General features: G+C 33.4%; 1 protein-coding gene across 1 annotated transcript; it reads right to left on the minus strand.

Moving 5' to 3' along the window:
• Nucleotides 1-26,886, minus strand: LOC132546625 (asparagine synthetase [glutamine-hydrolyzing]-like). Its single transcript, XM_060210346.1, has 10 exons — nucleotides 26,638-26,886; nucleotides 21,983-22,220; nucleotides 20,986-21,156; nucleotides 20,465-20,557; nucleotides 19,061-19,188; nucleotides 18,045-18,171; nucleotides 17,354-17,561; nucleotides 16,778-17,015; nucleotides 16,252-16,416; nucleotides 1-174 (listed from the first exon to the last, which is right to left on the minus strand). Exons 1-10 carry the CDS (start codon nucleotides 26,884-26,886, stop codon nucleotides 1-3), a joined length of 1,791 nt encoding a protein of 596 aa, XP_060066329.1.
• Between the last annotated feature and the right edge of the window lie 995 nt (nucleotides 26,887-27,881).

Below are 27,881 nucleotides of genomic sequence, written 5' to 3' on the forward strand. Positions count from 1 at the left end.
CTAGTTAGTCTCGGCGGGGCCAAATAGTGGATCTAGAGCATTTTTTTTCCTAAAATCCTTCTTCTGTTGGATTGACTCATTTTTGTCAAGTTTGATGTGAAGCATTGTTGGGTGAAGAGTTTTTACTTTCGTATCAACAGTATATCGAATTCCTTTAGAACAGAAAAGCGAGGCCTGAAATAGAAGTGTTTTAAGTCATGTTTCAACGATTAAAACAGGTGAGCGATACAGGCCCTATTGGCCCTATTAGCCTTTCGCTTTTATTTTGGACACAACGAATGCTTATGGTAGAATGGTAGAATGCTTATTATGTAAAATGCAAACATACAATTTTTGCGATGGAAAAAGAGCAAATACAATCTAGCTTAAATGTTTTTAATGTTCTTGAAAGACGAGTTAGATTAACATGACATTTTTGGTTAGTCAAGGATAATTTGATACAATACAACATCGTATAACCACGATATAGTGTTTACATAACTTTCTCATTTGCAGTTCTGGCCCGAATAAAATTAGTAATACATTGATACATATATATACAAGTATCGATAATGTAAATGACCCCAATAAATCAATGGTACTGGCGTTATGAATGAAGAGGAAGGTAAACAATATTTCTGAAATGATGTCCAAAAACGGCACTAATTTTTCAAAACGAGTTGATTAGGGAAAAAAAGCAACAAATGTCCCTATGTGACGGTTTATCAGGATTTCACTGTCGCAAATAACTGTATTAAAGTTATTCATACGCATCGTTAGTATAATGCAATTTGCGACAGTAAAATAAAAAAAAAATGACATAAGAAAAAACTGTCCTGACATTAAAAAAAAAAGAATGAAAACAAAATTTCATTGTTCAAATCCAAGATGGCAAATTGTCGGTCCACATTTTCTGGTCAATCCCAGAATTGTAGGCGCACAACAATTGGTCAGTGTGATCATACGTAATAAGCTTAAGATCTACATTGCATGCAGTACATTGTTTGAAATAACAACATTGTTATCTTAATTCCAACCAAGATTCGATGATACCAAGGGAAAATGTACAAAACAACGATTTTTTTCTCGAAAACTCCTGCAATAGTGAAAAGGATGATAAGACAATGTGTTCTGGAAGATTAAGCGTCTTAAGCTTCATCGATATACATTCGCAAATTTCAAAACACAACAGGGCGATCATTCCCAAATCAGTAGAGTAGTTTTCTTTCCTGTTTTTAGCTCTATTCTCATTTTAAAAGTGTACTTTGTAGTCAATTTGCATATTTTACTTTACTTTCTTGTCATTTATATTTTGCTTTCATTTATAATCGTCAATGCTCTTCTGTACATTTCTTTCTATTAAACAATTTTTTATTTCCTAAAGGTAACATGATTATTGCAGCAAAACAACAAGGAATAAAAAAGAAAACATCTTAAATATTACCACGTTTCATTAAAGTGTGGTTTATATTCTTAGATAAGTAAACCAAGTTGTATTATTTAGCTATTTCTAGTGGTATATTTAAAGGACGTTTCGATGCTCAGTCCTTGTGTTTCACAACACGTCGGAGGCGTTAACTGCTTATAGTAGTTTTTTTCAAGTCATGTGTTTTACATGTTCCTGTACAATCTAATATGACATAAACAAGTATTATCCCTTTTGCTTGTCTTATAATTGAATGACAGTGTCATATGTTATTGCATGTTTATGTAATGATATATTTAATTTTTTTTCTGTAAAATTATTTCAATAAATTACATTTTAGTTTGCTTATGTTATTGTCTATCATGTGTGCTGTTAAGCTAATGACAAATAAACGACTTTTCATTTGTATTTCTTCGTACACTTTTGTCTAAAATATTCACAGAAGTTAGCGATATCAAAGAAGTTTTGTTGATATGATAGTAATACACCTTTGTACCGAGGTTCATGTTGATAATTATAAAACTTGTTTGATCAGGAGGTATACATTTTCCGCGATCGCCGACAGTACAAGTGTGTACTTATATCACGCTTAAATCAATTTGAAAAATCAATTACATGAAAGAGTTCATCCAATAATTAAATTATAATTGTATATATAACACAAAAACGTCTCTGGTTTAATATTCCTTTTAACACAATATTATGCACAAACCATGTAATTGCAATCTCCGTGAGTTTTCTTTCATGTCCCGTTATCACATTCTGCGTGGGACACTAGACATAAACTGAGGACCCAGTTATATTTTACAAGCTATTGGTATGCGGAACACGAAATGTAGGCAAGTGTACTTTGTCAAAGAGTAACGATCTTTCACTACACGTTTTGAGTCATCAAACACACAAGAGAAACATGGCTTCTGCGTTGTAATGTCCTACATGATAGCTAATAAAACGAATCCTGTTATAGTGGAAAATTTAAGTGTAACTTATTGGAGACAAAAAATAACGTCTTGTACGTCAGGCTAACAAAAACGGGCCTAACACTCTAAACCAAGTCTTATTTCATCCTAAATTGATTAATCATAAACATTTTCAGTGTTGACATCCTCTTGAAGATGTTTTGTAGTGTTTTTCAAATGTTATAATTACGCTTAAAATTGTATCGTGAGCGATTTATTTAGAAATCTTGAGTTGTCTTAACAAGCAAAATGAAATCATTTTGAATACTCATTTAACAGTATATTAAACATAAAAACATATATTGATTCTACTTCCATATTTCCTGTCTTTTCTCTAGAGTTCTACATATCTTTTTCTCTTTTGTCATCAGATTTGGTAATAAATGAACTATAAGTAATGTATAAATATATAAGTGATTTAACTTTAAGTTATAGTCTTTTCCTAGAGATCTATTATTGAAAGAATTCACTTAGGAAAAAAGGGAGGAAATCTAAACAGCAATCCACATAGTGTTCAGGGTACAATATGAAGAAGATGGGATATGTTATTGCAAAAATGGAAAACAAGGTTTACACGGAGTTTATTCAACAGAACAAAAATTTAATTCAACTCTATGTTGTGAAGCATACAACATTTTTTTCTATTTTGTTTGTCAAACCAGAGAACTCTGAGACGAAATCTATTTGACATTTAATAACGCCCTTAAGTATGTTTATTTACAATAATAAAGTGTGTCTTTTCAAACAATAGTTACAATGTTTTACAATGTTGTTGACAATATAAATAAGACAATATTAGATTTTCCTACGGATGGTAATTGTAAAGCATGGCCTAGATCGATAGAACGATAGAAATGATCTTAATCCAGGTATGAAAATGGACATGCATTTTCATTAACATTCGAAACAAAAATGAAGAATTTACTATCAGAATAGACGTTTGAATTTTCATTTTTTAATCAAATGCAAAAGATGCAAAAAATGGTATCTTATATATATAATACGTATATGGTTATCGCTTGACGTCATGCTTATAAATATTAAATGTTATACTGCATGGCGGCAAAAACGCGATCCTTCACAATTTCTTGTATCGCATCATTAGAGATATGTTCTGAGAGACATATATGTAAAATGTTAACTTGTTATGACGATAGGTCATGCTCTACCTACCAGGAGAATTAATAATGCATGATGCATGATTTTTCACTTTGTAATTTCTTAAACCTCACAATGCAGTCCCATGGCATCACTGAGGAGTCCTAAAAAGACGAAACGGTTATGTGATGCAGTTTACTTTATTGTCTGCCTCTACTGTATCTAAATCCTAATTTGTTTTGAACGGTGTTATTCACTTGTGTGTCTTTTGAACAATCTCCGTTTTCTTATTTTAACACGGGAACTACAGAGACAATAAGGAATCCCACCCTGTCATTGGCTTTTCAAACGACATTGTTTCTTGGTATCGAGATCACATCGTGTGAACATAACAATTCACTAAGGGTTCCAGAGCAATATCAATTTGGACATAGTAACTTTCCATAAACGACTCTATTCAATCACATAGGAACTGATTAAAATATGATCTGCCTTGTAATTTTGATCCTTTTAAAATACACTTCCGGCACCCCATGTGGAGATACGAATCCGTCAACACTGAATTTTACCCGAGGAATATTCCTACCAGAATCATTTCATGTACAATCCCTCCCTTCTTTTCACGCGTGTGCCGTTTTGTGTATACACTTCAACCTGTGTAAGTCGACCAACTTCGACGTAGTGACAGGGAAATGCTATCTACATCAACACAGCGCCATCACGGACCCATCCATTGATGTCAGTGTCAAGGACACCATGTATTATGTTGATTCTATGGACGTTCCAAAGGCAAGTTGAATGTCGTAAAAACTCGAATTTAAGAGGCGGCTGATTTTCTTTAATTTGTATAAACATGCAATTTTATTTGCATTTGTTTGCATATACAGCATCTTATTGAATGAAAGGTTATTTTCATTTTCGTAGCAAATATATCACTAATACATGAACTTGGTATAAAAAAAACCTTACATGAATCAATCAGAAATATACTCTTGTTTTAAAGAGATTTATTTTAAGACGATTTTCGTCATATTTCGGATTGAAGCTGATATACAATAAAGTAAAGAACTGCAGTCGTAGATGGCTTAACCGTGTATATTGTTTTATAGATTTAAAAAAAAAATATAAATTATTTGTCAAAAGAAACTCGCACGAAAAATATTTATAGTAATGCTATTAAACTCAGCCCTACACAGAGATAAAGGCAGTTTTTTAATCCCTCTGTGTAATACATCTCTGCAAAGAGACACATTAATTGTGATTTTCGTTATAGCCAATGATCAAATGAACAGCAATTAATTAACAGGGAAATATCACTACAATATTAATACTGATCCTAATGTTTTTTATCATTCATTAACTGATCTCAATGATGAGGAGTATTAGGTAACATATTCTTAAATTGTGGAATATTCAGTAACAGATCCTAATATTGGGGAGTATTATGATGTATATCCTTAAAATGGATTATTAAGTGACTGATAATAATTTTGTGGAGTATTATGTTACAAATCCTTAAATTAGGGAATTTTCTGTGACTGATCCTAATGTTGTGGACTATAAGGAAATATATCCATAACTATGAGAATATTATGTGACTGATCCTAATGTTGTTGAGTAATCTGTCACATATCCTTAAATTAGGTTACATTCATTGACTGATCCTAATGTTGCGGGATATTCATTGAATGATTATAATATTCGAGGATTCAGTTATTTATCCTAGCATTATTATCATATCATATAGTAATGACACTATGCTTCTGTCGATGACATTTCATGGAGCGAAGATGACCAACATCGACTTCGTTATATTTCGACATCAATGCTAGAGCACGGGCATGAGTCCAGATCATTTACCTGTATATCATTATATAATATTAAGATTTAATATCAAAAATCAAAACATAAAAATTATCGAGTTTCTGGTTGAAACCACCTTCGTCAAGTTTGGCAATATTTTTTTAACATGCTAACTATGATAACTAAATGTGTCCCCGTGATGACTGACTTGTTTATGTTTTTGTTCTGACTAACACCGTACGGATTACAAATACAAAATACAGGGCAATCAAGATCAAGCACAATGCAAACATACTGAAGACTAAGTTTCGATCTCATCTAAAATATGCTCTTATTTTTTGTACTCGTATTAATAGATTAACTAATATGTCAGTAAGAAATATCAAAATGAATTAAATCAAATATATTTTCCTTTATTGTTATTGCATATATCTGTTTTATTCATTCTGAAGAAGCACGAATAACCATAGCAACATTATTTTCAATATTATTTAAAGCAATAACTCATGTATACCGAAGGACAAAAATAGCTTATTCACTGAATATGATAACATAACTTCCAATATATATACTTGACTCGATTTATGAAGAGAAAATCTGTAATATAATTCATAGAAGGAACGTTAATTATAAGCATACATAAACTTATGCTGTGGCGACACCAAACCAGCTGTACAAGTTACATGTTAACTACACAATAATGGTTTAACTACCTTGTATTATCAAATAAGAATCAAATAACCAATGCCTTATTCCGATCACGAGACACAAAACCGTGTGGTTCCAACACACTTTATCTCTTAATTGAAATATAAATTGAACATCAATTTGTACAACTGTAGGGATATTTATGAAAAAATGGATAATACATACGCTTTCAATATTGAATACATCTTCTGGATTAGGAGAGTTATTTAAAGGGGAGATAATTCTACGACACAAACCATCAAAAGGTCACATTGGCATTACACTTCACTTGGTTACATACCAAGGGAATTAACTCGATTGCAGTAATGGAAGCTGCAGATCCTATTTTCCTTGTACCTGTGTTTGTTTGTTCATTTTTTTGTTCTCGTTCTATTGAATTTGAGTTTGGATTATGATTATTTTGACACGTTCTATGTTCTTGTTGTTTTTATCCACCATAGTGCAAGGGATATCGCTTCCTTGAAAAAATATTTTTATTGCACTCTTGTCAAACAAACGTTTTATTACCGTCGCAAAGAGGAACTAGTAGTCAAACACGTGATCGGAAACAAGTCTGCCATTCCAACCTTTGCACAAACTAAAAATGTTATGATGTGGCATATTCATGGACATTGATTCTGTTATTCCGAAATATTAACTAAGGTATTCTACCTTCTCGGAATATTCAATAAGTTATTCTAATATTGTGGAATGTTCCATAGCTGATCTTGAAATAATTTTTGTAGACCTATCCTTTTTATATTCGTAATGATAATGATAATGATAACAAAAAATAGATACCTAATATTTCAAAATTATATCTGAGTAATTCTTCTCTCGTGTGACCAAAATATTTTCGAAATTGCATACCAGTTGAATTACCTGGCAAGTCGAAATGATCACTTTTTCTCGAACTTTGGCAATATTTTGTAAATATCAGATTATGCTTTATATTCTATATGTGCCAATAATTCACAATTTTGAGTACTAAGAACCGTGTGAATTTCTTACTCTGTTATATATAAGGACCAGTGTGGCAGGATATTTCACTGAAAGACACTGGTAATGGCAATTGCCTGCATTCTCGATACTCCAAGGGTTGTGATCAGTTTTGCCCCCTTAGAAAATTCCATTGGAAAAGTGAACGTTTCGTGTGAAACACCTTGCACAGAAGACGAAAAGACTAGTTTGATCCGTTGGTGTACATCGAGTTCGTATAGCGGTATATTGTAATGGCTTTGAATTTGGGTGTCACTCCTTTGTAATCTTCAAAAGGAACGTAACGGCATGTGATTGGTCATTTTATTCTCTTGGAACCACATTGATTGCATCACTCACATTTTTTTCATGACATGCTCCAGGGGCGCAGTGAGCGACGTTGATCGTAACTCCTAGAGTATCGAGGATGGATGATCTGCAGAGATAGTAATTTGATACTGTCAGTTTAACAACATAAACTGCAGAAAAAAAACACAGTCATGATGTCTAGGCGTCACCCAGAACCACATTGTTGTATGATAAACATTTATCTTAATATCATAATGGTATTTATATTCGATTGGGGCATTGGTTAACTATTCAACCATGCTATTCCTAAAAAAAAAGACGAAGTTCGAAATGGAAACATTGGCAGTTCAGTCTTTGATACTGTTATATAAGTACTGGATATAAGTACAGATATGAATTCACTTAACGGGTTACGTTTAACATGTTGACGTCGAAAGTTCTGATATACATTATTTGGGGGAAAGGGATATGGATATCAGAAATTTCCCATCACACATATGACCAGTACAACATAATTATTCCTATATTAATATATTTTGATGTTCAGTACTCTACTGCTTTAAAACTCTTGTTTTTGAATCATCAAAATCCTTCAGAGATAACTTTTTCTTCAAGTCCTTTTTATTTTGTCTCACCATCTCAGAACATTTGGTGCAAAATATCTTGGTGATATATAAACACCTTTTCAATTAACATTTTGTAGTACAACAAACAAGAAAGATGATCAAGTTGAATAAAAAAGATAATGCCTTGAGATAGATTAAACGCCATGCTAAAGGAATGTGATGCATGTAAAATGAATAACCTGAAAGAGAAATTTGATCACATTCTTGGAATATTTGATATATTCTCGGTCTTAACACTATTATTTGTTTTAAGCAGGTTTTTTTGTCTAATTTCACAAAATTAAATAAAGTATTATATGAATACAAATATAAAGGGACAAATGTTTGCCAATTTTCCAAAACTAATCCTACGCAAAATGTTCTAATGTGCATTCAAATATTTTACAGCTTGTTTTTTTAAGTTGGACACTTTTGTGAAAACAATGTGTGTGGTTTAATTAAATCGTACATATTACACGTGTATTGTTTAATTGGATCCTAAATATCAGACAGCGCGTATTGTTTAATTGGGTCCTAGATATAGGACAGCATGTTTTGTTTAAAAGGGTCTTAATTATAACACATGTGTATTGTTTAATTGGGTCCTTGATATCAGACAGCGTGTGTTGATTGATTGAATATGATATCAGACAGCGTGTAATCCTAATCATAATTTGAGGGCATAGTAGAGTAACATTTTACAAACGTCATTTAAATTAAATCGAAATGGAGAAAAAAAAACTGAAATTAGAATAAATCAGTTGAGCATTGAAAGTGTATAGAATAATATGATATAATTATGACATATATAAGATTTAAAGAATCGTCGTCTTGGATCTTGTATGTTATTATCATAAACTTGAAAATAAGGCTTTGAAATCTGTTGCAAATGTGACAGAACAAACATATATATATATATATATCTTTTTTATTTTGTTTTGTTTTGTAGTTTCTTAGTGGAGGCTGCGATAAACATGATTGTTCCATGTACGATAAATGTGTTTCAAACACGGGAAAGGAGTACATTTGTTTGACTTACCTGAAAAGTGAGTATTATTTGAAATTATAACGTTTATGCAATATCTATGTTAAAAATAGGGAAAATAATTAGATCCTGAAGTTCATAGTTCATCGTTTACAGTCTCAAGTTTTGATTATTTGTGATATAATTGATGCACGCAAAGTATGTCACCGTACGAATTCTAATTTTTTTACGAATTTTAAACAGAATAGGAATTATCTTCTTATTGTAAAGAATTGAGAAAATTCTAGCTGACGATAAGGATCAACATTTTTGATCGAAAATCTACTTTTTGTCTGCCTATATATCTAACGATACTATCTTCAAGCATTATATAATATGATATGATAGAAGAAGACATTTAATAAAGGTTAACTAGTGAGGTGTATAACGGTTGTCTTGGTATCTAGGTCAATGGAAATGCCTTCATTACACGTCAGTTGAATATGCAACTATGAAAGTGATCGGATTTCATAATGAGGCGGAGAAAAATAAGTGTGAATCGGTGGCCAACCGTGTGTACTATGGCGACAGTCCACAGAAACCCAAAGGATGTGGTTCATGCCATTGTTGCCAGCTTGTCTTCAGCAGTATTTTCGACCAGTCTTAAATCAAGGAGTCCAGTAACCATTGTCACCATGCAAGTTGAAAAATAAGAGCACATAGTACACCATTTTTTTTTTTGTATATTTCTAACTATATTTGATATTTACCCCACGTTTTCTTGATCACGTAGAGTTTGCGTATTTAAATCAGCACATTCTAATCATAACGCATTATCATTTTTTATTATTACGCAAATTAGCACAACGATAAATTGGTGCATCATTGGCGCATCATTAACAGTTGCTTTATATGATCAATACACAGAAGCAACAGTTAGCGCAGAAATATTTTAGTGCAATACATCAAGCTTCATTACGTATCTTTACAGTAGAAACATCGAAGGAATTTGTAATAGTTTTCAGTGTCTTTTTGTAACACCATATTGAACATAATCGTTTCTCTATATATACTTGACTTAGACAAATAACATAGTTCGAGAGTTCATGGACAGAAGGTGTTTGAACGGGCTAAGAGCGAACAGTAGATATTCTTTATCATGGTAATTGTTTGATATTGTAAATGCATGTTCGAGTAGTTTAAAAGGTGCGGGTTGATGAAAATTAAGTTTTATGGTCGCCGTAGTGATCTCATTAGTCTTCCTGTTGGTTCCGTTGTATACCTTGTTCTCATTTGTTCTAATTTGAAAAGGTGACATTACTTACTTGGATATACCGAGGTTAACACGGCGGATGGCGTCCAGGAAGCATTATAAAACTACTTCATATTAAGTGCAATTTTGAAGACCATGTGTTGTGATTTTGTATGCCATCTGTTCACATATTGGATAGCAATCGTGGCACTGTTCCCATGAACTAAAATACCGAATCAACTGGCTAAACACCACAATATAGGAAAGGTGAAGGAGTATCACTATGTCGAAATGAAAAATCAGAACTGGAAAATCACAATCACCATGCTTATCATAAAACATGGCATGTTCTTGTTGGTTACACTGAATGATTATCCAAACAAGTCTGCCGTGCTTCTGACTTCTGATGATATGACGGACATACGGCCAGTGAATCACGTACAACAAGTTATACGAGTTAATTTGAGTCGTTAGGTCTAAATTGTTTTTGGGAATATATGCACAAAAATGCAGCCATGGAAAGTGATATTGGTTCAAAACAGATTTAGAGTTATTGGACAGTGTACGAGTAGTTGCATCACTTAATAAATATTTATGAACTCACAACAAGAAGATGTTCTTTTAGTCTAATAGTAAAAACGAGCGAAAGCGTAGAAATTGGAACTTTCGTTTAAAAATACATTTCCAGATATTATGATTTCCTGAAAATCACTCTGATTTTTTGATGTATTGATTAAAGTTGTATCATGTCTTCATCCTTATTTTTACAAATAAACAAGTTTATCAAGAAACGAAAATCTAGTACAACTCCTAAGTCTGTAAATAGAGGAAATTGTCCAAATAAATTCAAAACATATCAAGGATGGAAATTTGTTAATGAGAAATATTATTGACCACGTCACTGCTCTTGGCGCATGTAGTATTATGGGCAAATTTAATTTAAGTTCCGCAGCATCACTAACAAGTCTTTTAAAATCAAAATAACGGTAGAATTAAGTTAAATTTACGATACTGCATATTCTGAAACATATACTAGTGTTTGTATTTTAGAGAATTAATATGTGTTTTATTCAAATGAAAATAAGATAAAACAGAAATTTATTTCCAAATAAAACATCGGGCAGAGTAATACGCATTGGAATGATTGACACAGATATCCGATAGAAAATAAACGAAGATAATGAGCCAGGCGCTATCAAATATATAGCGTTTTTTGCATATATCGCATTAAAACAACATTGGATTACACGAATAAATATACAATTTAGCATATACTCATGTATACAACTAAAGATTTGAAAAAAAATGTGTGTCATATATACCCATTCGACTATATCTCACGTAAAAGAAAATATTGCAAACGCCTTTTATTCTAAAGATATTTCTAAAGTTGCCTGCTTGTTTTTAGACTGGATTATAATTAAAAGCTAATAATTTACACTCCTCGTTATCGTGTGATGTTTACGATCTATCATGTGAATCTGATGAACAAATTAGTTTATATCGTCAATTAATCTGATTAAAAATCTCATACTTTACTCAGCGTCGTCCATATGTCCAAATAAATTAGATAAAACGTCTATCTTATCGGATCATACACATCTGTAAACAAAAGGTAAAAATACATCAGATATATCCTGTTATCAAACCAGAAGTGTCTGTGGCATGTAGACCTATACCAAATGTATCTTTACAGACTTTATAGTCACATTATATTCCTTTAGTCACTTTCTTCTGCAATCAATATTTGACAAGATCTCCACTAAATCTGTGTTTTTTACTTACAAAACCATTCATCTGCGGTATGTTAAGTATTCAATGATAGGAAAAAGGTATTCAATAATAGGTTATATATATTTTTCTTGCATTTTTATTTTAAACAACGTTGATTATTCATAACGGTATTCTGCAATACATAGCAGACATGATCTAATAAATATATATCATCCACTCAAATGGTTTTTATACTTGCGGTATCTTCGATCAACTATATGCTAAACAAGGACAGGTATTGGTTGTTATTTACAACCATATTTGTAAACAAGGTTGATGATATAATTTATTGTAAAATATTGCTTTGAAAGCTTCCATGAAATACGTACCATGAAAACATTTCTTGCACCACCTGGCTTTGAAATATGATCAACTTCAAACAACATAGAGTAATTATGCGACTTGTACCTGCTTATATAGCTAAGTGACAGGATTCTTGGTTCTTTTATAGCTAATGGGTTATGAAGATAAATCTGAATAATCCTATTATTTAGCATGAATCTTTTTACATTTGAATAGAGTTTGTAACATCATTATACATAAATTCAGTTTCAAAAGCAGACTTTTTAAAGTCATACACCCAAGAAATAGACTCAGCAAATATAGCTTCAATCACAACAGGTAAGCCATGGCGAAGGACATATCAGCATACAATGTGAATGGGGTCGGTGAAGGTGGAAATGTGGAACTTAATGTCGATTGACAAGTGACATACCGAGTGCGCAAATATAATAATACATGAAACACACGAATTCTACCTGGTAGAACTGAAGGAAATGACGACATTGCACATTTTACTACAATCATGCCACCATTCCAGAAGATGAGTTTGGGAATGAAAAGCAAAATGAACTCGGAAAAGGAAAAAATGTAAATGACAGAACAGAAAGCGATATCTTTGGACTGGGAAGTCAAAATACAATTTGAAGGAAGAGATATTTTTCAGGATTAACATTGAGTTTTCTTACTTTCCTAGACAATATGATGAAAGAATATTTTATAATTCGAGTATATTGTTGAACCAAGCGGTTGTTGATTTATCAAATTTTGACTGGATATTTATTGCAAATTTGAGTTGATTGTATGACAAATGTGTGAAATAGCTCACTTTTATCTTGCACTGGAGCAATGGTTTAGACCACCGTTTCCCCCAAACGTAAAAGACATTGACATTAATAGTATTCGTGCTTATCATAGATTTCCCCCATTAACACAATTTTCGTGCCAGAATCGTCATCTTGGCGACATACTCGTAACACAGGGTTTCAAAGAAGCAGGTTGATGAAAATTATGATTGCTATAAAGTTACAAAATGGGCCGCGATTCTATGCATTTTGATAACGGTATCTTATTTAAGTATTTCATATTACTTTTTAATTTGTTTATTTCATTATTATTTCTTCACATCAAAACATCCGGTTTTGTTTCATTTTATCTACTTTCTACAATTCAGCGCACGTTGGGTCAATGAAATCATTGTATATCAAACTTACATTCATATGATTATAAATCTCTCCATTATAGATAAGCCAAACTTGCATTGTATTGTGACCGGGCGGATATATATCAGCGGAGTCAGTGGAAATTTACAGGTTTATTTACACTTTATACAACACATACTACATCAATACAGATCAACAACTGAGAAACCCTTAGCTAATTGACTAAGTATCCGGAGACAGTCCCCCACCCGTCTGTCCTCCACAGAGTAACTCTCTCGTACCCCGACAAGACATTCCCTAACCATACGCATAAATAATAAGTTTACGTAAGAATAGCCCTGAAGCCTTGACAGCCCCATTGACCTAAGGTCAAAATCCCCGGCTTAACCATTAGCCGTGTCAGCCTGTCGGTGATAAATAATAGCACGGTCCCCCTCCCCATGTGAATTACGCTAAAGTATATTACGAATCATTATCCATTATCCTCTTTGTGCTTCCCCAATATACACATAATTAGGAAGACACAGTTCAAATTAATTACATCATATATTACAAATGTGAATAAAAACCGAATAAAGAGTAAAGTCACATGTTTCTAAATTGACCGTAACCATAGAAGCAGAAATATAATACCGTATTAGTGCGAACATAATTTCAAAGTGAACGATGGACTTTTTAACCTTATTCGAGCTTTTTTGTAACTATCAATAATTTCTTCTCTATAAGTAATATTGTCAGAATATAGAATGGTTGTACTCTAATGGAATGTCATTTTTACGAATGTTATCAACGTTATGTCACAAACTAATTGAAGTTTTTCCCTTTTATGTAATATCGATGAAACCCAACACGAAATTTAAATTTGCTAAACTCACGGCAAGTTCTACGTGAGTTAATTTATAAATCCCACTTAAATGAAAACTTGTGTAAAATTATCTTCATACCTAATGCTATTTCATGATTAGAAGATTTGTTTGGATGTTATTGTGGCAGAAAAGATGGGTTCCCGGAAAGACCAAGACGAGCGTATGGTAAAGTACCTATGATAAAGAGCCTGTGGTAATGACCCTATGGTTAAGAGCCTTTGGTTATAAGCCTATGACAAAAGGCATATTATAAAGCGCCTACGTGTTAACCATTATCTGCAATATCTTAATCATCTGTCTAGTGTTAGTCATAAAGATTATTATCAAACAACAACAAAGGCATGAGCTATATTGTATCGTATACTTGAGTAGTTTGCACCTAACGCCAGCATACCTGTACTGTAACCTGTACTAAGATGGATTCACCAAGATTGATAACTGAGACCACATTTATTGATCAAGTTCATCGTATATAACCCAACAGAATCTGAAATTGGACCCGACGCCACACACTCTCCTACACCAGTTGTTTATCTTGATCTTTTCTTATCTCGATGTTTTCGTACAAGGAAATCAACATAGACCGCTTTCCACCACGTTGTATGATAAATGTGATTTCAATTTCCCTATTGTGAATTTTTTTAATTTCTAGATAGGAATACCATGCATCCCCAATCTATAGTGTTTACATTTTGCAAATGATTCAATATCAAAGGTCCTGTTCCTATTACCATGAATTTTGTGAAAGAAGTCGTCAACTGACGGACAAACTCGTAACACAGGGATTCAATAGATGCCAGTTGATGAAAATTATGGGGTCGTCTTATGGCATTGCTTATATGGATGTCCTAGTTCAATTGAATGAGAGTTTTGTTTATAAGGATGTTCACATGCTGGTGCTTTCATGTTGTGTTTATGCACATACTCCACAATCATATATTTTAGTCGGATTCGAATTTTGAAGTTTTTCGAAAACAATTTATTTGATTTCTTTGATAAATAATTATCATTAAATGTACAAGTACTATGATGATCCATGTCAAAGTTTGTCTCTTCAGCATTTGATAGACATGTATAATCGGAGAGTTAGATTTAACATAAATAAGATCACTAGGGAAATTAACGATTAAACAGTAGTCAAACCTCAACCTTTATGAACATCATATACACTTTGGGATAGAAATGTATACTGAATTCACTATTTTCAGTGGCGTAACAATAATGTATACTTGCATGCGTAAGCATACGCTCGAAACAGCGTTTATTGCATTTGTTCATTTTGGTTGAATGAAATGTGTTGGTGTAAATAATAAAAAAAAACTATATATTTTACTGAAATCCAACAGCTTCAACCCCATCCCTTCAAGGCCAGCTACCGGGGGGTCGTTACAGGACCTTCTTTTGAAGGTATGCACTCCTAAAAGCATTTGCTATGCCGCTGATTGTTACCATTGTCGCTTGCTTGCCAGGAAATTTGATGTTTGAGGTGATGAAGCTGGGCGTGTTTGATACCTGTAAGTTAACCCGATGTTTCCGTTGTTGTTTAGCTTGTTATCCCTCGAAAACATTACTTACTAAGATAGACCAAGGTTTACATGGAGTGTGCCTTCGATGAACCAGAAGACGCTTACTCTGCCGGAACACTTATTTCCCCTGTTCTTTTTAAGGGATCTCCGTGTAAAGTTTGCCCTGGGTTTATGGAATTCGAGTTTTGATTATGTTGATATGGTGGTATGTTTTCTTTTCTTTAGACTTCAGTATTGTATAAATGAAAAAAAATGTGACTGTTACACTCTAAAGATGGTAGGAGGTGAAAAGGAAAATGCTTATACCATACACGATAAAGAGATGAAATTAAAACGTTTCCCAGACATTCATTTTACGAGCTACTTTGTTAAAACGTTATTTACAATAGTTTTCTAACGTAAACTTCTGCACTGCTTATATAACGACATTGAATAAGTTAACACAGAAGTGCACTAGCAAAGTCGAGCTTGTCATGGATTGGTATAGTATAGTCATTGGCTAACAGAGAATTGATGATGAGAGCTTTGAAATTTATACTTAATCACATCCTGATGAGTCCACCATGCTTCTGTTTTTATATTACATTCCTGAAAGCAACAGACCACTTTGGCGTCCAAAAGTAGGGGATCAGGTGACCTTGGCCTGGAAAGAACTTCTCAAATATTCGTCTATAGTACAAGGACTCCTTACTTATAGGGATATTGTGGGAATATTGTTGACTATAAAACTCCATTTCCGAGTCGTGTATCTGGAGAAATATATAAATATCGTTAATGTATGAAGACATATTCTATTAGTTAATATTTACTTATTTAATTTATTCTGCACATATTGTACCTTTCTACATTCAATTCGATAGCAATAAAAACAAATAATATATTGCTGTCCTATTTCGCTCTACCTTGTTTCTCTACTGCCATATATATATTCAAACCTTCAATAATACTACCAAATCGCTTTTGTAAATTTCAATATTATTGTTCAATGTAAAAAAAATATTGTCCATGTCGGAATTATTTAGTTTATTACTCAATAAGTCTTTCACATTTCCCGTTGTCCTGTTGCCTAAATAACATAAGCAATAAAAGTATGTGCAATTTCAAACTCACTTGTCCCTCAACAAAGTTTTGAATACACTCAATCCACGACTTGGTCGGAGAAGCCATGCCATCAGCAAATGCCTCTTTGGGCCTCCATAAAATCTCTGTCGGTAGTAATCCTGTGTCTTTGAAGGCATATCGGAGTAGCTCTTTCTCAACCCCATTGTGTGGCATTTTTAACTCAGGATCCAAGGACAGGTAATAACTGCTGAAATGATGGTCCAGAAAAGGCACCCGTATCTCTAATCTGTAACATTTGACATTCTTTTAAACATATCATGGAAGTTCTACATTTGTAGAAACAGTTGAACTTACCAATTAAGACCACACGCGATCGAACATGCTGTTATTGATATTTATCCGTCCGTGTTGATATTTATACGTCCGTGTTGAAATTTATACGTCCGTGTTAATATTTATACGTCCGTCGTGAAATCTATAATCCATGCTGATATTCTGTTGTGTATCTTTTGTGATGGATTAAATCTCAGTCTAATCGCTGTATTGACAATTGCATGATACTATTTTTTCCAAATGTTTCATTGGTTATTTTTTTTGCTTTGAAATGCTGAACAAATAACATACCCAAATGCTGCGGAGTTTCTGTCCACCCTTCTTACATCAAACAAACATATGTCTTTACATAGTCGTCTGCTTTCCCTGTCGGCGTCTTCAGCAGAGGGCGCTATGTGAAAGTGGTTGTAACCTTGGGCGATCTCGTCTGCTCCTTCTCCAGATAACAACACCGTCGTATCAGTATTTTCCTTCACGTATTTGCAAAGCAGGTACATACCTTTGTAATTTATAGAAAGCTAATCAATGTACGTTTGGTTTGGTTTTGAATTCATAATACTGACGTACCCGTTGCCCTGTATAGCGATAATGCAAAAAATGTGTGAACTTAATATTTCATTCAACATTTAACAGAGAGCTGTCTAGCATTAAATTTTGATGTCATCACCAGTATGTATAATTGTATATTCAATTTCGATCGCAATGATTTCCGTAATATGTTGTATCAATTTACATCAAATTGCTGAAATATTCCCTTTTTCCATTCTCCATTTTCAACATGATTTTCATCTCGTCAGTATCTGATTGTAATAAATGTTATTCTATGTTAATTCAACGTTCTTTTTCTACCGCTGAATGCAGAGGTGCTAAATCACAGGTTAACAGCGTACTGAAAAAGATTTATATGTATTGCCTGATAATTATTGTCTTAGGAGAAAAAACATCCAAATTAATTAAAGTTGTTTCTAAGGTCTGTACTTACCAACTGCTCCTCGTATGGTAGGAGCATCATAACTCTCCAAGTGGTAAATGACGTTTTCAATGGCTGAGATTGCTTCGTCGGGACTAAACACGATTTCATGATGTTCTGTTCCCAAATACAGGGCAACCTGTAATATTACAAAACAAACAACGCTAACGTGTTCATAAGTAGTTTACGTACAATTTGCAAGTGAGCAGCAGAAATCACATTCCAAAAGTGATTAGATTTCATTCTTCTTTTCTTTTGTTATTACAGGTATCACAAACAAACATCACATTCAAGTTATACATGATTTTGTTTTCATACACAGTGCAGGACGTTGAGTTTCGGTTTTGTTTATATTATATATGAATGTAAAGAATTAAATCCATCATAAAAGAAATCGTTTTTGCTACTTGTAGTTGATTTATGATCTAGAAAGCCCCTGTTAGCCTAAGCAGTCAACCTGGAGTCTCCTTTTGCCTCGTAATCAACTGTTCAATTTACAAGAAAAATCACATTATCCATTGTAATTTCCACTCGACACATTTCAAATAACAACGATATCTTATCTCATCTCCAGTATACTTCATTACAATCCGATAAACTTTATAAAGTCACACGTTTTGCTGTATATGAGCCTTATGTTTCTATTTGATATTCAATAGGCCTTATTTCCGCAATTTCACAACTGTTATTGGTGCATAATTATGAGCTAAACATAAAACCTGTCCATTACATTATTAAGCTTATGATTAATTATCATTGAGACACTTAGTCGCTCACCTGTGTTTGAGGTTTAAGACTGTAAAACAATATCGTAAGATATGTAGAAATTAGATATTTATCTGTCTGACTATCTGAAAACCATCTCCTTGCAGCCATAATTCGACTAGAATTTTAAGAATTAAGTCTATTAATGGTTGTGCAGAGGCACTAGAAAATCATTACGGATTCGACCCTGGTCCATTATAGAACACGTAGAGCAGGTTTATAGGTCCATAAATCTATTGTAATAGTGTAATTGTTAAACTAACCTTTCTTGCTGCTAGTAAATCATGACTCCCGTCCAATCCTATAGAAAATGTCTGTATTGTGTAGTTTAGATCACGTTTTCTCGCCAACTTAACCAACAAGGCTGTTATTAAGCTTGAGTCTAAGCCACCTACAAATTTGGCAATGTATATGTATATGTTATTTTTATAGAGTTTAACATTCGCTTTAATATGCAGCATATTACATCTATTGTATGTACATCAGCACAAATACTGATGAGTTGTTTTTTTTTGTGTTCAGAAAAAGCATCATATATCAAAGACTTTATCAAAATATATGACAAAAACAAAAAGTACAGATAATGTTTCGAATGAATATATTAACAAGAATATTAACGGTAGAGCATCGTGTATGACGTCCAGAAATGAAAACCAAAGCGACGAGAGACTGCTACAACAACAGTTTTATACGGGCTGTTTCTACAAAGAAACCGATGACGAACTCTTTCCATCAAGCTTTATGGTAAAAATTGATAATTTCGATTTGCCTGTTGCAAACAGTAGTAACACCAGTTCTTATATCATGTTTAGCTCTCCAATGGAAGGTTTCCATACTTAAGGTCTTGCTACCAGTTGCATTATTATGTAAAAAGATGATGTCAATGGCTGAAAGAAAAATAGCAACACAAGGTTTGGGGAGATGACTGGTTGGTGAAGATTGAGACAGTTTTCTTGTCATCAAAATGATATATTTCGTTTGAAGTTGGATTATTTTATGTTCCGTTGTATGTCCGATGATGTCTACCTTGTCGCAAGAGTCATCTGATGGATAAAAATGCAAGCAACGCAGAGGTGCAAACATGACAATATGTACAATATGAAAAGAATGAAATTCAAGGACTATCCAGCACGGGCTTAATTTGATCGAAATGTTGATTGATTTCAAGGGCATCTGAGAAGATTTTCAATTTGAAATAGAAAGTTTGACATGCTGGAGATTGATATATATAACACAGAGACGAAAACATGTCCATATGTATTGTTTCGATAAGATAGACTTAATTTGATTGAAATATTGATTGGTTGAATTCTTTTTTATTCAAAATGGAAATTTATAAAGTGCTGGGAATCTTAAACAAATATAATTATAAGAGTTTATGATTCCGTGCGTTTGATCATGTTTAAACACTTTCGTGCTTGGTGGTTTGATTCATTTTCGATTCATACACGTATCGAACATTCCACGTCCCACAAACGTCTGTTGTGAACAATGGACACGTGTTCTACAGGTACCTCTGAGCTTAGACTACGTTCCTATTTACTTTTGTTAAACTCTACATTAAAATGATAAATCATGTCATGTTTGAGAAGTAAATAGTTTGTTATAATAAAACCGATCAAAAAGAATAATATTTTAGTGTATTTTCTCTTCTGCCGTACACTCACCAGAGAGAACACATCCCATTCGGCGATCTGCCATCATTCTCTTTTCAACGGAACTTTCTAAAAGAATCCGGATACTAGCCTTGGTGTCATTTTCTGTGTAATATATAATGCTTTTGAAGACTAGCCTGGTATAGTATTAGCAATATAGAACAGGCGTATGCAACAGGTACAAACTATTTGTTATGAGTGCACACATGTGTGAGTATTGATTCATAGGATTGGTAAATAACTGTATAACGATGTTATGATTTTCTGCCTCTTCGATCAGCACTGTTTAAGTCTTACGTGTACTTGAATCTCTTAATTCGCTCCATTATATGAATCTATTATACCTTTGTGACTGTAAATCATTACTTAAATGCTGCACGTGCGTGTATTGATATTTCTACAAATCTGCAGTTGTGTTGTAAATCGGATACAGTTAGCGCAATATAACACACACGTAAGATCCCCTGCATTGATAATATATACTAATATATGTATTTCATTGGTCGACTATTGTATTTAGGCTTCACATTTACCTAATACTTTTGCGAAAGTTGTGTACAACGGCGGATCACCTATGCGATGGAATTGATATATTTTCTCAAATGAAGTTCGAAATTCAGAATCAAGATTGTATGTTTCCACATGCCCTGACATTACTTCTTGAATCTTCACATGAGCTGAAATGTCTACCATGTCCATGAGACCTGAAAAAATAAATTCTATTTTATTTTTTTGTGAAATTTCACTGTAGTAGGGAAGCTTTAGCAGCCCAAATTAAAACTGTGGAGGAAACAAAATATTACAACATGCAGTTATAGACAGACTCGTAACCATCATAAATAAAGGAGCCTGAAAAAGTCAGTTTAACAGATATTTTATAATTTGTTTTATATTTTATATTCTTCAATAAATATTCAAAGACCAGCAAATGAATCTGCACTTACTACTACGTCTGAGAGGACATGTATATCTATTTTTTTGAAATACTTATAACATTTTTTCATGCTTGTACAATATGGTAAGCGCATTCTGTACATGTTCTTTTAAAATTCATGATACATGTAAATATCTATATCTAGGTTGTCCTTGCGTTTGCGGACACCAGACGTTCATTGCAAGTCGATAATAACTGTAGAAAACATTTGTGTTTAGTATTATGATAGACGAGAATAGTTTCATTGTTTATAATCAACCTTGCAGATATCGTCGATGAAGCAAAAAATGCTTACTCCTCCGGAACTCCTGGTCTTATTCTCCGTGAACTGTTACGGGAATCTTTATTGTTCATATTGTTCTCAGTTTTATTGAATTTCAATGCTGGTCTTTTTGCTGTTTTCTCGAATTACTAGCATGTTGATGACGTTTTATTTATCGAAAGGTTTATTTGAGAAAATACGAAAATTGTGTAACGACAGACCTTGAAGACAACACATACATTGCGCCTTCTTCCTTTCTCACGGGTTTTTCAGTGATAGACGAGGATATGGTATGGTCACCATGTGTTTCTTTATAATCACCATAGATAAGTACCTTTGACTTCGGAGCATGCTGATAAAATACCACCAGCTGTAAGAACACGAAATAGCGGCTTCACACCGAATGTGTCTCTGCCGAGGTAGACCTTCCTGTTGGCGGTGTCAAGGAGACAGAAGGCGAACACACCGTCTAGTTGTCTGGCTGTAAACTCTATCCCGCCTTGGACGTATAGATGGATGATTGCCTCTCCGTCACAATTAGTAGCGTATTGGAAGCCAAACTGTTCTTTGAGCTGTGAAATAAACGTGTTTGGAAGTGAGAATACATCAAATCTATTGTAACTTACCTGGTAACACACCAGGTAAAATCAGATGTCTACTACTGACAAATTACTAAGGGCGTCTTTGTTTACCTTGTTGTATCTCGTGCTGGTCATCTAACTTTACATGGGTTTTAAGCTGTCTGCAAAATTATAAACTGTAGAAATATACACCATTGCTTAGTAATCTGACACTATATCTGTAGCATAAAGATATATGATTGTTAACACAGGTTTATTAGAACGATGATAAGAACGTAAGGAGATGCTTACGAGACCTAACTCTTTCCGTACCGCATGTTTTGTCCGGGTGAAGTAAAAATGGCGGTGCCCATGTGCGTTTTTGTCGTGATGTATTGTGAAACCATTAATTAACAGGTTAGTGCCATGGCTTTATTAAGCGTTAAAGTTCTAGAATATATTGTATTATTTATCAAATATATCTCGAGGTTGTATGGGGACGTTCTGTCGGGTTTCACTTTTTCTTTTTTCTTACATGGAAATGTAGAGTGAATTATTAAAGGGCACCAGTTGGACATCGCATGTTTGAATGATATCATTCCCTTGTCATAACAATCCGGTTGCCACTGATTGTGTATTGAAAATAAACTTGCAGAATAAAATATTGCAACGCTGTCGAATGCAAAATGTGTACACATATGTTGCTATGTATGCTATCAATATTTATTTCGACCTTTTCCCATGTTCAAGCGAATGGTGAGATGATGTGCAAATGTAAATATTTCATAGAGGTTTGTCGTTTACGAAATCAATATGAAGTCTAATTTGTTGTTGCTGGGCTAAATTATTCCCAAGGAATGTCTATAGAGATAGTAAAACTGATCGTTAATGTGGAACAACTGATTTCTGTAGGTTTTACCAATTTAACATGATTTAACAATTACAATGCGAAATATGAAGCGATAAGACAATTAATAATATCATATTTAGTAAATACTGTACAGTTTTCACAATCTTTATAGTATGTCAACGTTACAGAGTATGTCAACAATTTTTATCCCTGTCATACCATGTTAATTCTCCGTTTAGTGAATTTCGGAAATTAGCATATAAAGGACAAGTAAAAAAGAAATTATACGAATATTCACACGGATGTCAACATTGACATCTATAAGTACTCATATCCTATCAGAATTGCTATGAAACGATCATAATTCAGAGTGCTCACTCGATTTTTCAGATGACAGTGAAGAATACTTATTTTTAGCTCTATACTTTGCTACTTGTTCGCTTAGATTAAGATTACTAGATAACGATTTTTTAAAAATTAATCTTCAAAAGAATTGACATAAGGAGAGTATCTTATGTTGTTACCTAGATCATTCCAAAGTTTTGTAGTAGAAGGAAGGAATGGATATTGCGACTGGTGAAGTCGGAATTGTCTTAGTAAGAGTGCGTTTCGTACATTGTATAAAACTAGATTTCCAATATCCTCTGGCAATAAATCTGAGAGAAAATTAGGTGTACAATTGTTTTGTTATACTATAAAACAAAGAAAGTTTGTGAGCTTTTCGTCTTTTCGAATCATCATACATTCATGGCCAATGCATGACCTGGATATCTTGTACAATATCAAAATCTGAAAGAATAAACAGTCAGTATCATATACAATATTAACATTTACACTTGGAATTATTACATACATATTTCCAGTTAAATATTTTCTTTCCTTCAAACGGCACAGCCATTGGTGGAATACGTCTGCAACATATAGTGACGGAAAAAATACGTGCGGTTATTGGACAGAATAACTCTATGAATTTACGTTTAGAAATATGGATAGTTGCTGAAATAACCGATTTTACTTGTTGTAATGAACATTCATAAATTGGCTGTTATATCCCATGAAATTTGGAACTAATTTTCGTGCGGGGCAACTACTTTGGCGTCTGTCATCAGGCAACATTCAGCGTAACGTCAACGTCAGGTAAACACAGACAGAACAACAAAACTATTTAAGTTTCAATGGTCTGATTTTCTATCAAAGTTGCAGGATAAATAGAAGACAAAAGTAGCTCGTCAAAATATTTCTTTCAAATGTAGTATGCTTAATTCATAGTATGTATACTCAAATTTGTTTTCTGTTTGTGCTCATAGGCGTAATATTCTAATAATACAAACACTCAAACTGTAGTCTAAGATGTACATGGCTGCTCGGATACCAGGATACTTAATTTTAGAAGAAAAGTGTATTATTGCTTTAAGGGTTTTAAAATTGTACTTCTTCTTCAGCTTTCACAAAGCTAGAACATTATTACACATTTCCTTTTGATTTTTCCCCCTGTATCCAATATATCTTACAAGACAATCTGGACACCGCTGGTGCTATAAACCAGATTAATTGGCAGGAATATAAAAAGTATGATTTTCCCCAGGGTACCTTTGTGTGAGAGGGGAATGATGTGCATCCTGTACTATCTTTTACCCTGTTGTCGACTCTAAAGTGCAGTAGACTTCAATTCCTACGAGTATCTTAGGTATTTATTGAAACTATGTTTCAGTTAAAACTATATTTCTTATCCAATTTAGTTGATTGAACCAATTTCTAACAAGGTTTGGTTTACCAAGACCTTAGAATCTTGAAATGTCCTAATATTAGTACTTATATTCTTCCAAAATCAAAATCATAATTTTACTGTTTAAACAGTATTTATATGCATTTAGACCTGACAGTGTAATGATTACAATATACTGAGTGTAACAGACCAACAGCAATTAAATGTTTCAGTAAAAAAATGCGTAGTCTTGTGGTAAACGGGTAAACACCGCATACTTATAAAATCTACACCTACAAACTGAGACGAAAATTCAAATTTATTTTACAATGGATAATTATAAGACATACTGTAAAAAGCCACACTAAGCAAATCCATGTACAGTCTTGTTTTCTTGAAACCTTCTTTAATCTTAAAAGCTTTCAACACCAAAGACCCTGGATTTCATTAGTTAATAGATAATTTGATGAAATCTGAAAAATGATTTATACTATTACCAGAAATATTTCGTATTTAATTCTACACATATTTTTGCAAACTTTACCAATTCTTTCTTTGTTACGTGTGGTTCATGTTGTGACTGTAGTACAACATTCAATACGATGATTGCCTAACACATTTTCCCGTTTTTAATTTAATCCAAAATGGTAACATATGGCCAGTTGCTTCGATTTTCAAATGAAAATTATCTTTGTTTTTTTTGCATAGAACTCCTTCATTAGGTGTGTTTTATGTGAGTGTTGTGACTAAGATCATGACGATGTGTCATAACCTTATTCGTCAGATCCAATTAATTGAACTGTCTACTATTCGTTCCGTGGCACAGTAAGATTGTATCTCTGCATACAATCATGTCTTTTTGTGAACCCGAAGAAACAGCAACGTAATTTCAGAAACGCAATATTCTCAACTTTATGATTTATCATAGGAGATGTCCATATCGGTGATAGCGAAATAACTAATGATCCATGGCATTCCTAGAACCATCTTTATTTCTTCACAATCTTCGTTCGTTCTAAAAACTAAAGAAACGTCCTCCATGTTTGTTTACCATAGCAACCACGCGGGAAATCGTGTAGCTGGTTTGTATTTAACTCCAGTTCCTGACATAAAGATGACCAATACTTAGCCAGAATCATGATTATGGAATTCTGATGTGATTTTTTCACCTGATAATACGACCATCATCTGTTACAATATATGTTTAACGCTGTGTGTTACCTGGCTAATAGTATGTTGGTGTTGTAATAACTTACATAATAAATTAATCATTTACCTTCTGAAAACATCAGCACATCTGTTTGACAAAAGATGCCGTAACAGCTGTATGTATGTTTCATTCCAACACTATTAACATATATAATGACGAATGAAAAGCATATGATAATATATAAAGGTTGTCAGGTTTGTAGTAGAGTTTAGCATCAAATCCTCTGTAAAATATACGATGTATGTTGAAAGCATACTTATTTTAATAATTGTACATTAAGCACTAACAAAGAGAAGGTAACAATGTTTGAAGATTGTTGAGTGAGAGGAAGTTGATTCTTTGGTAAACATGTCTGTGTCTCCTGCGAGATCTATATCGTTTTTGCCTCTATATATCTATCAGATATGTAGTTCCATCTCTATCAAATATCAGTTTAATTGTCTACCCTGTCTTTCTCTTTATCCCCTCCCCATCTGTCTGGTTGTCTGCTTGTCTCTCTGTCTCTGTCTCTCGCGAAGTGTTACACCACGATTTTGCAGGGTAAAAAGTTGTCTTTTCCACGAGAGTTGATAGCTGAACATCAATCTGAAAATGACACCAAGAAAGACAGAAGCTGTGAATAACGAATTCAGAAACATTTATATAAAGTTGTAGTTTGACTTACGTTTTGGTGGTTATAGATCTCCCCGTTATAAATAAGCCAAATGTGAGGATGCTGGGAAACTCTCATCGGTTGCATTCCATGTTGAACGTCCAGGATGGCAAGGCGATGAAATCCAAGACAACACGAAGGAATTTGGTAAATGGTTTCTAATCGGAAAGCATCGGGACCACGATGAGCTATTTTATACGCTGCCTTAAAATGTGAGCACATATCAATGTTACTACCAAAGATGGCCCATATACCACACATGATTACCAGTTCAATTTCTGACTTTCACGGCAGCATCTGTACACAAGTATATCCTAGTCTGAAACTGCCTTGATATATAACAAGGTTCGGTGGGCGGTTTAATCCAAGATGATTTGCCAGATGCTGCAATAGATATTAGAAATATATGTCATAAATATCTTTAATTATCAATACCGCATACACAGAGTTAAATAGTAGTCTCCTACTTAACTTATAACAGTATTATGTTTACAAAACGACCAAAAGAGTAATACAGAAGTAATGACAATTGATTTTCCTATTGATGGTATGAGATTTCAGATATTTCATTGCCGGTTTAAATATATAATGCATATATAATGAGTGTCCGTACACTTAGACGGGTCACGTGTGTATTTAGTATGTATCTAATAGATCTACATGTGTGAAACATATATTCTATGGCTGTTTAGTTGCACTCATACATATTTTGAAAATATTTAGATTTTATTCCACACTTATCTTATGATAATACACTTTATTATATTTTCGTCTAATTTCAATATATGATGGACATTGTAAGACAGAATTGAACTCTTTTTCAGTTTCATTTTTGGACAGCATTCACATATTCTAAGTCCCCTTTCAATGTTGTGATAGCAACAATATTCAATTACCTGTTTATATAGGTCATCTCGAGCAGCATTAAATAATGTTTGTTCTTATTTTCTGAGTGTAACAATCTTTAAATCTTTGTTCTACTATTCTGTACATATTTTCGTTTATACAATCACTGCTCAGGTCTTGCTAATGGATGAATTGTGCCAATATAGGTTGATCCTGACCTCTAGTGAATCTACTGAAACCCAATGTTCTTTTGGATTTCCATTTCGTAGTACATTAAAATCTCTGAGGAGACCATCAGTAATGTATTGGCGATGTTCACCACTAAGCCCCCAAAACACCGGATCGTTTTCCATTGACCTGCCCTGAAGGTCTGCGCCACGATACCGGTCTCTATCTTAATCTATTTCGTT

Source organism: Ylistrum balloti, unplaced genomic scaffold, assembly GCF_031769215.1.
Source record: "Ylistrum balloti isolate Yb309-2 unplaced genomic scaffold, AGI_CSIRO_Ybal_v1 Utg369898, whole genome shotgun sequence".
In the NCBI taxonomy this organism is placed as follows: domain Eukaryota; kingdom Metazoa; phylum Mollusca; class Bivalvia; order Pectinida; family Pectinidae; genus Ylistrum; species Ylistrum balloti.

Bases quoted from the DNA above. Each gene is read 5' to 3' on its own strand.
- LOC132546625 (XM_060210346.1), bottom strand. From the start codon at position 26,886: ATGTGTGGTATATGGGCCATCTTTGGTAGTAACATTGATATGTGCTCA. The intron at 16,417-16,777 runs GTGAGTTTGAAA...ATATTTCTCCAG, and splicing joins AAAACTTTGTTGAGGGACAA to ATACACGACTCGGAAATGGA. The intron at 175-16,251 runs GTAATATAAAAA...CTTCTATTTCAG, and splicing joins GGTCTGTTGCTTTCAGGAAT to GCCTCGCTTTTCTGTTCTAA.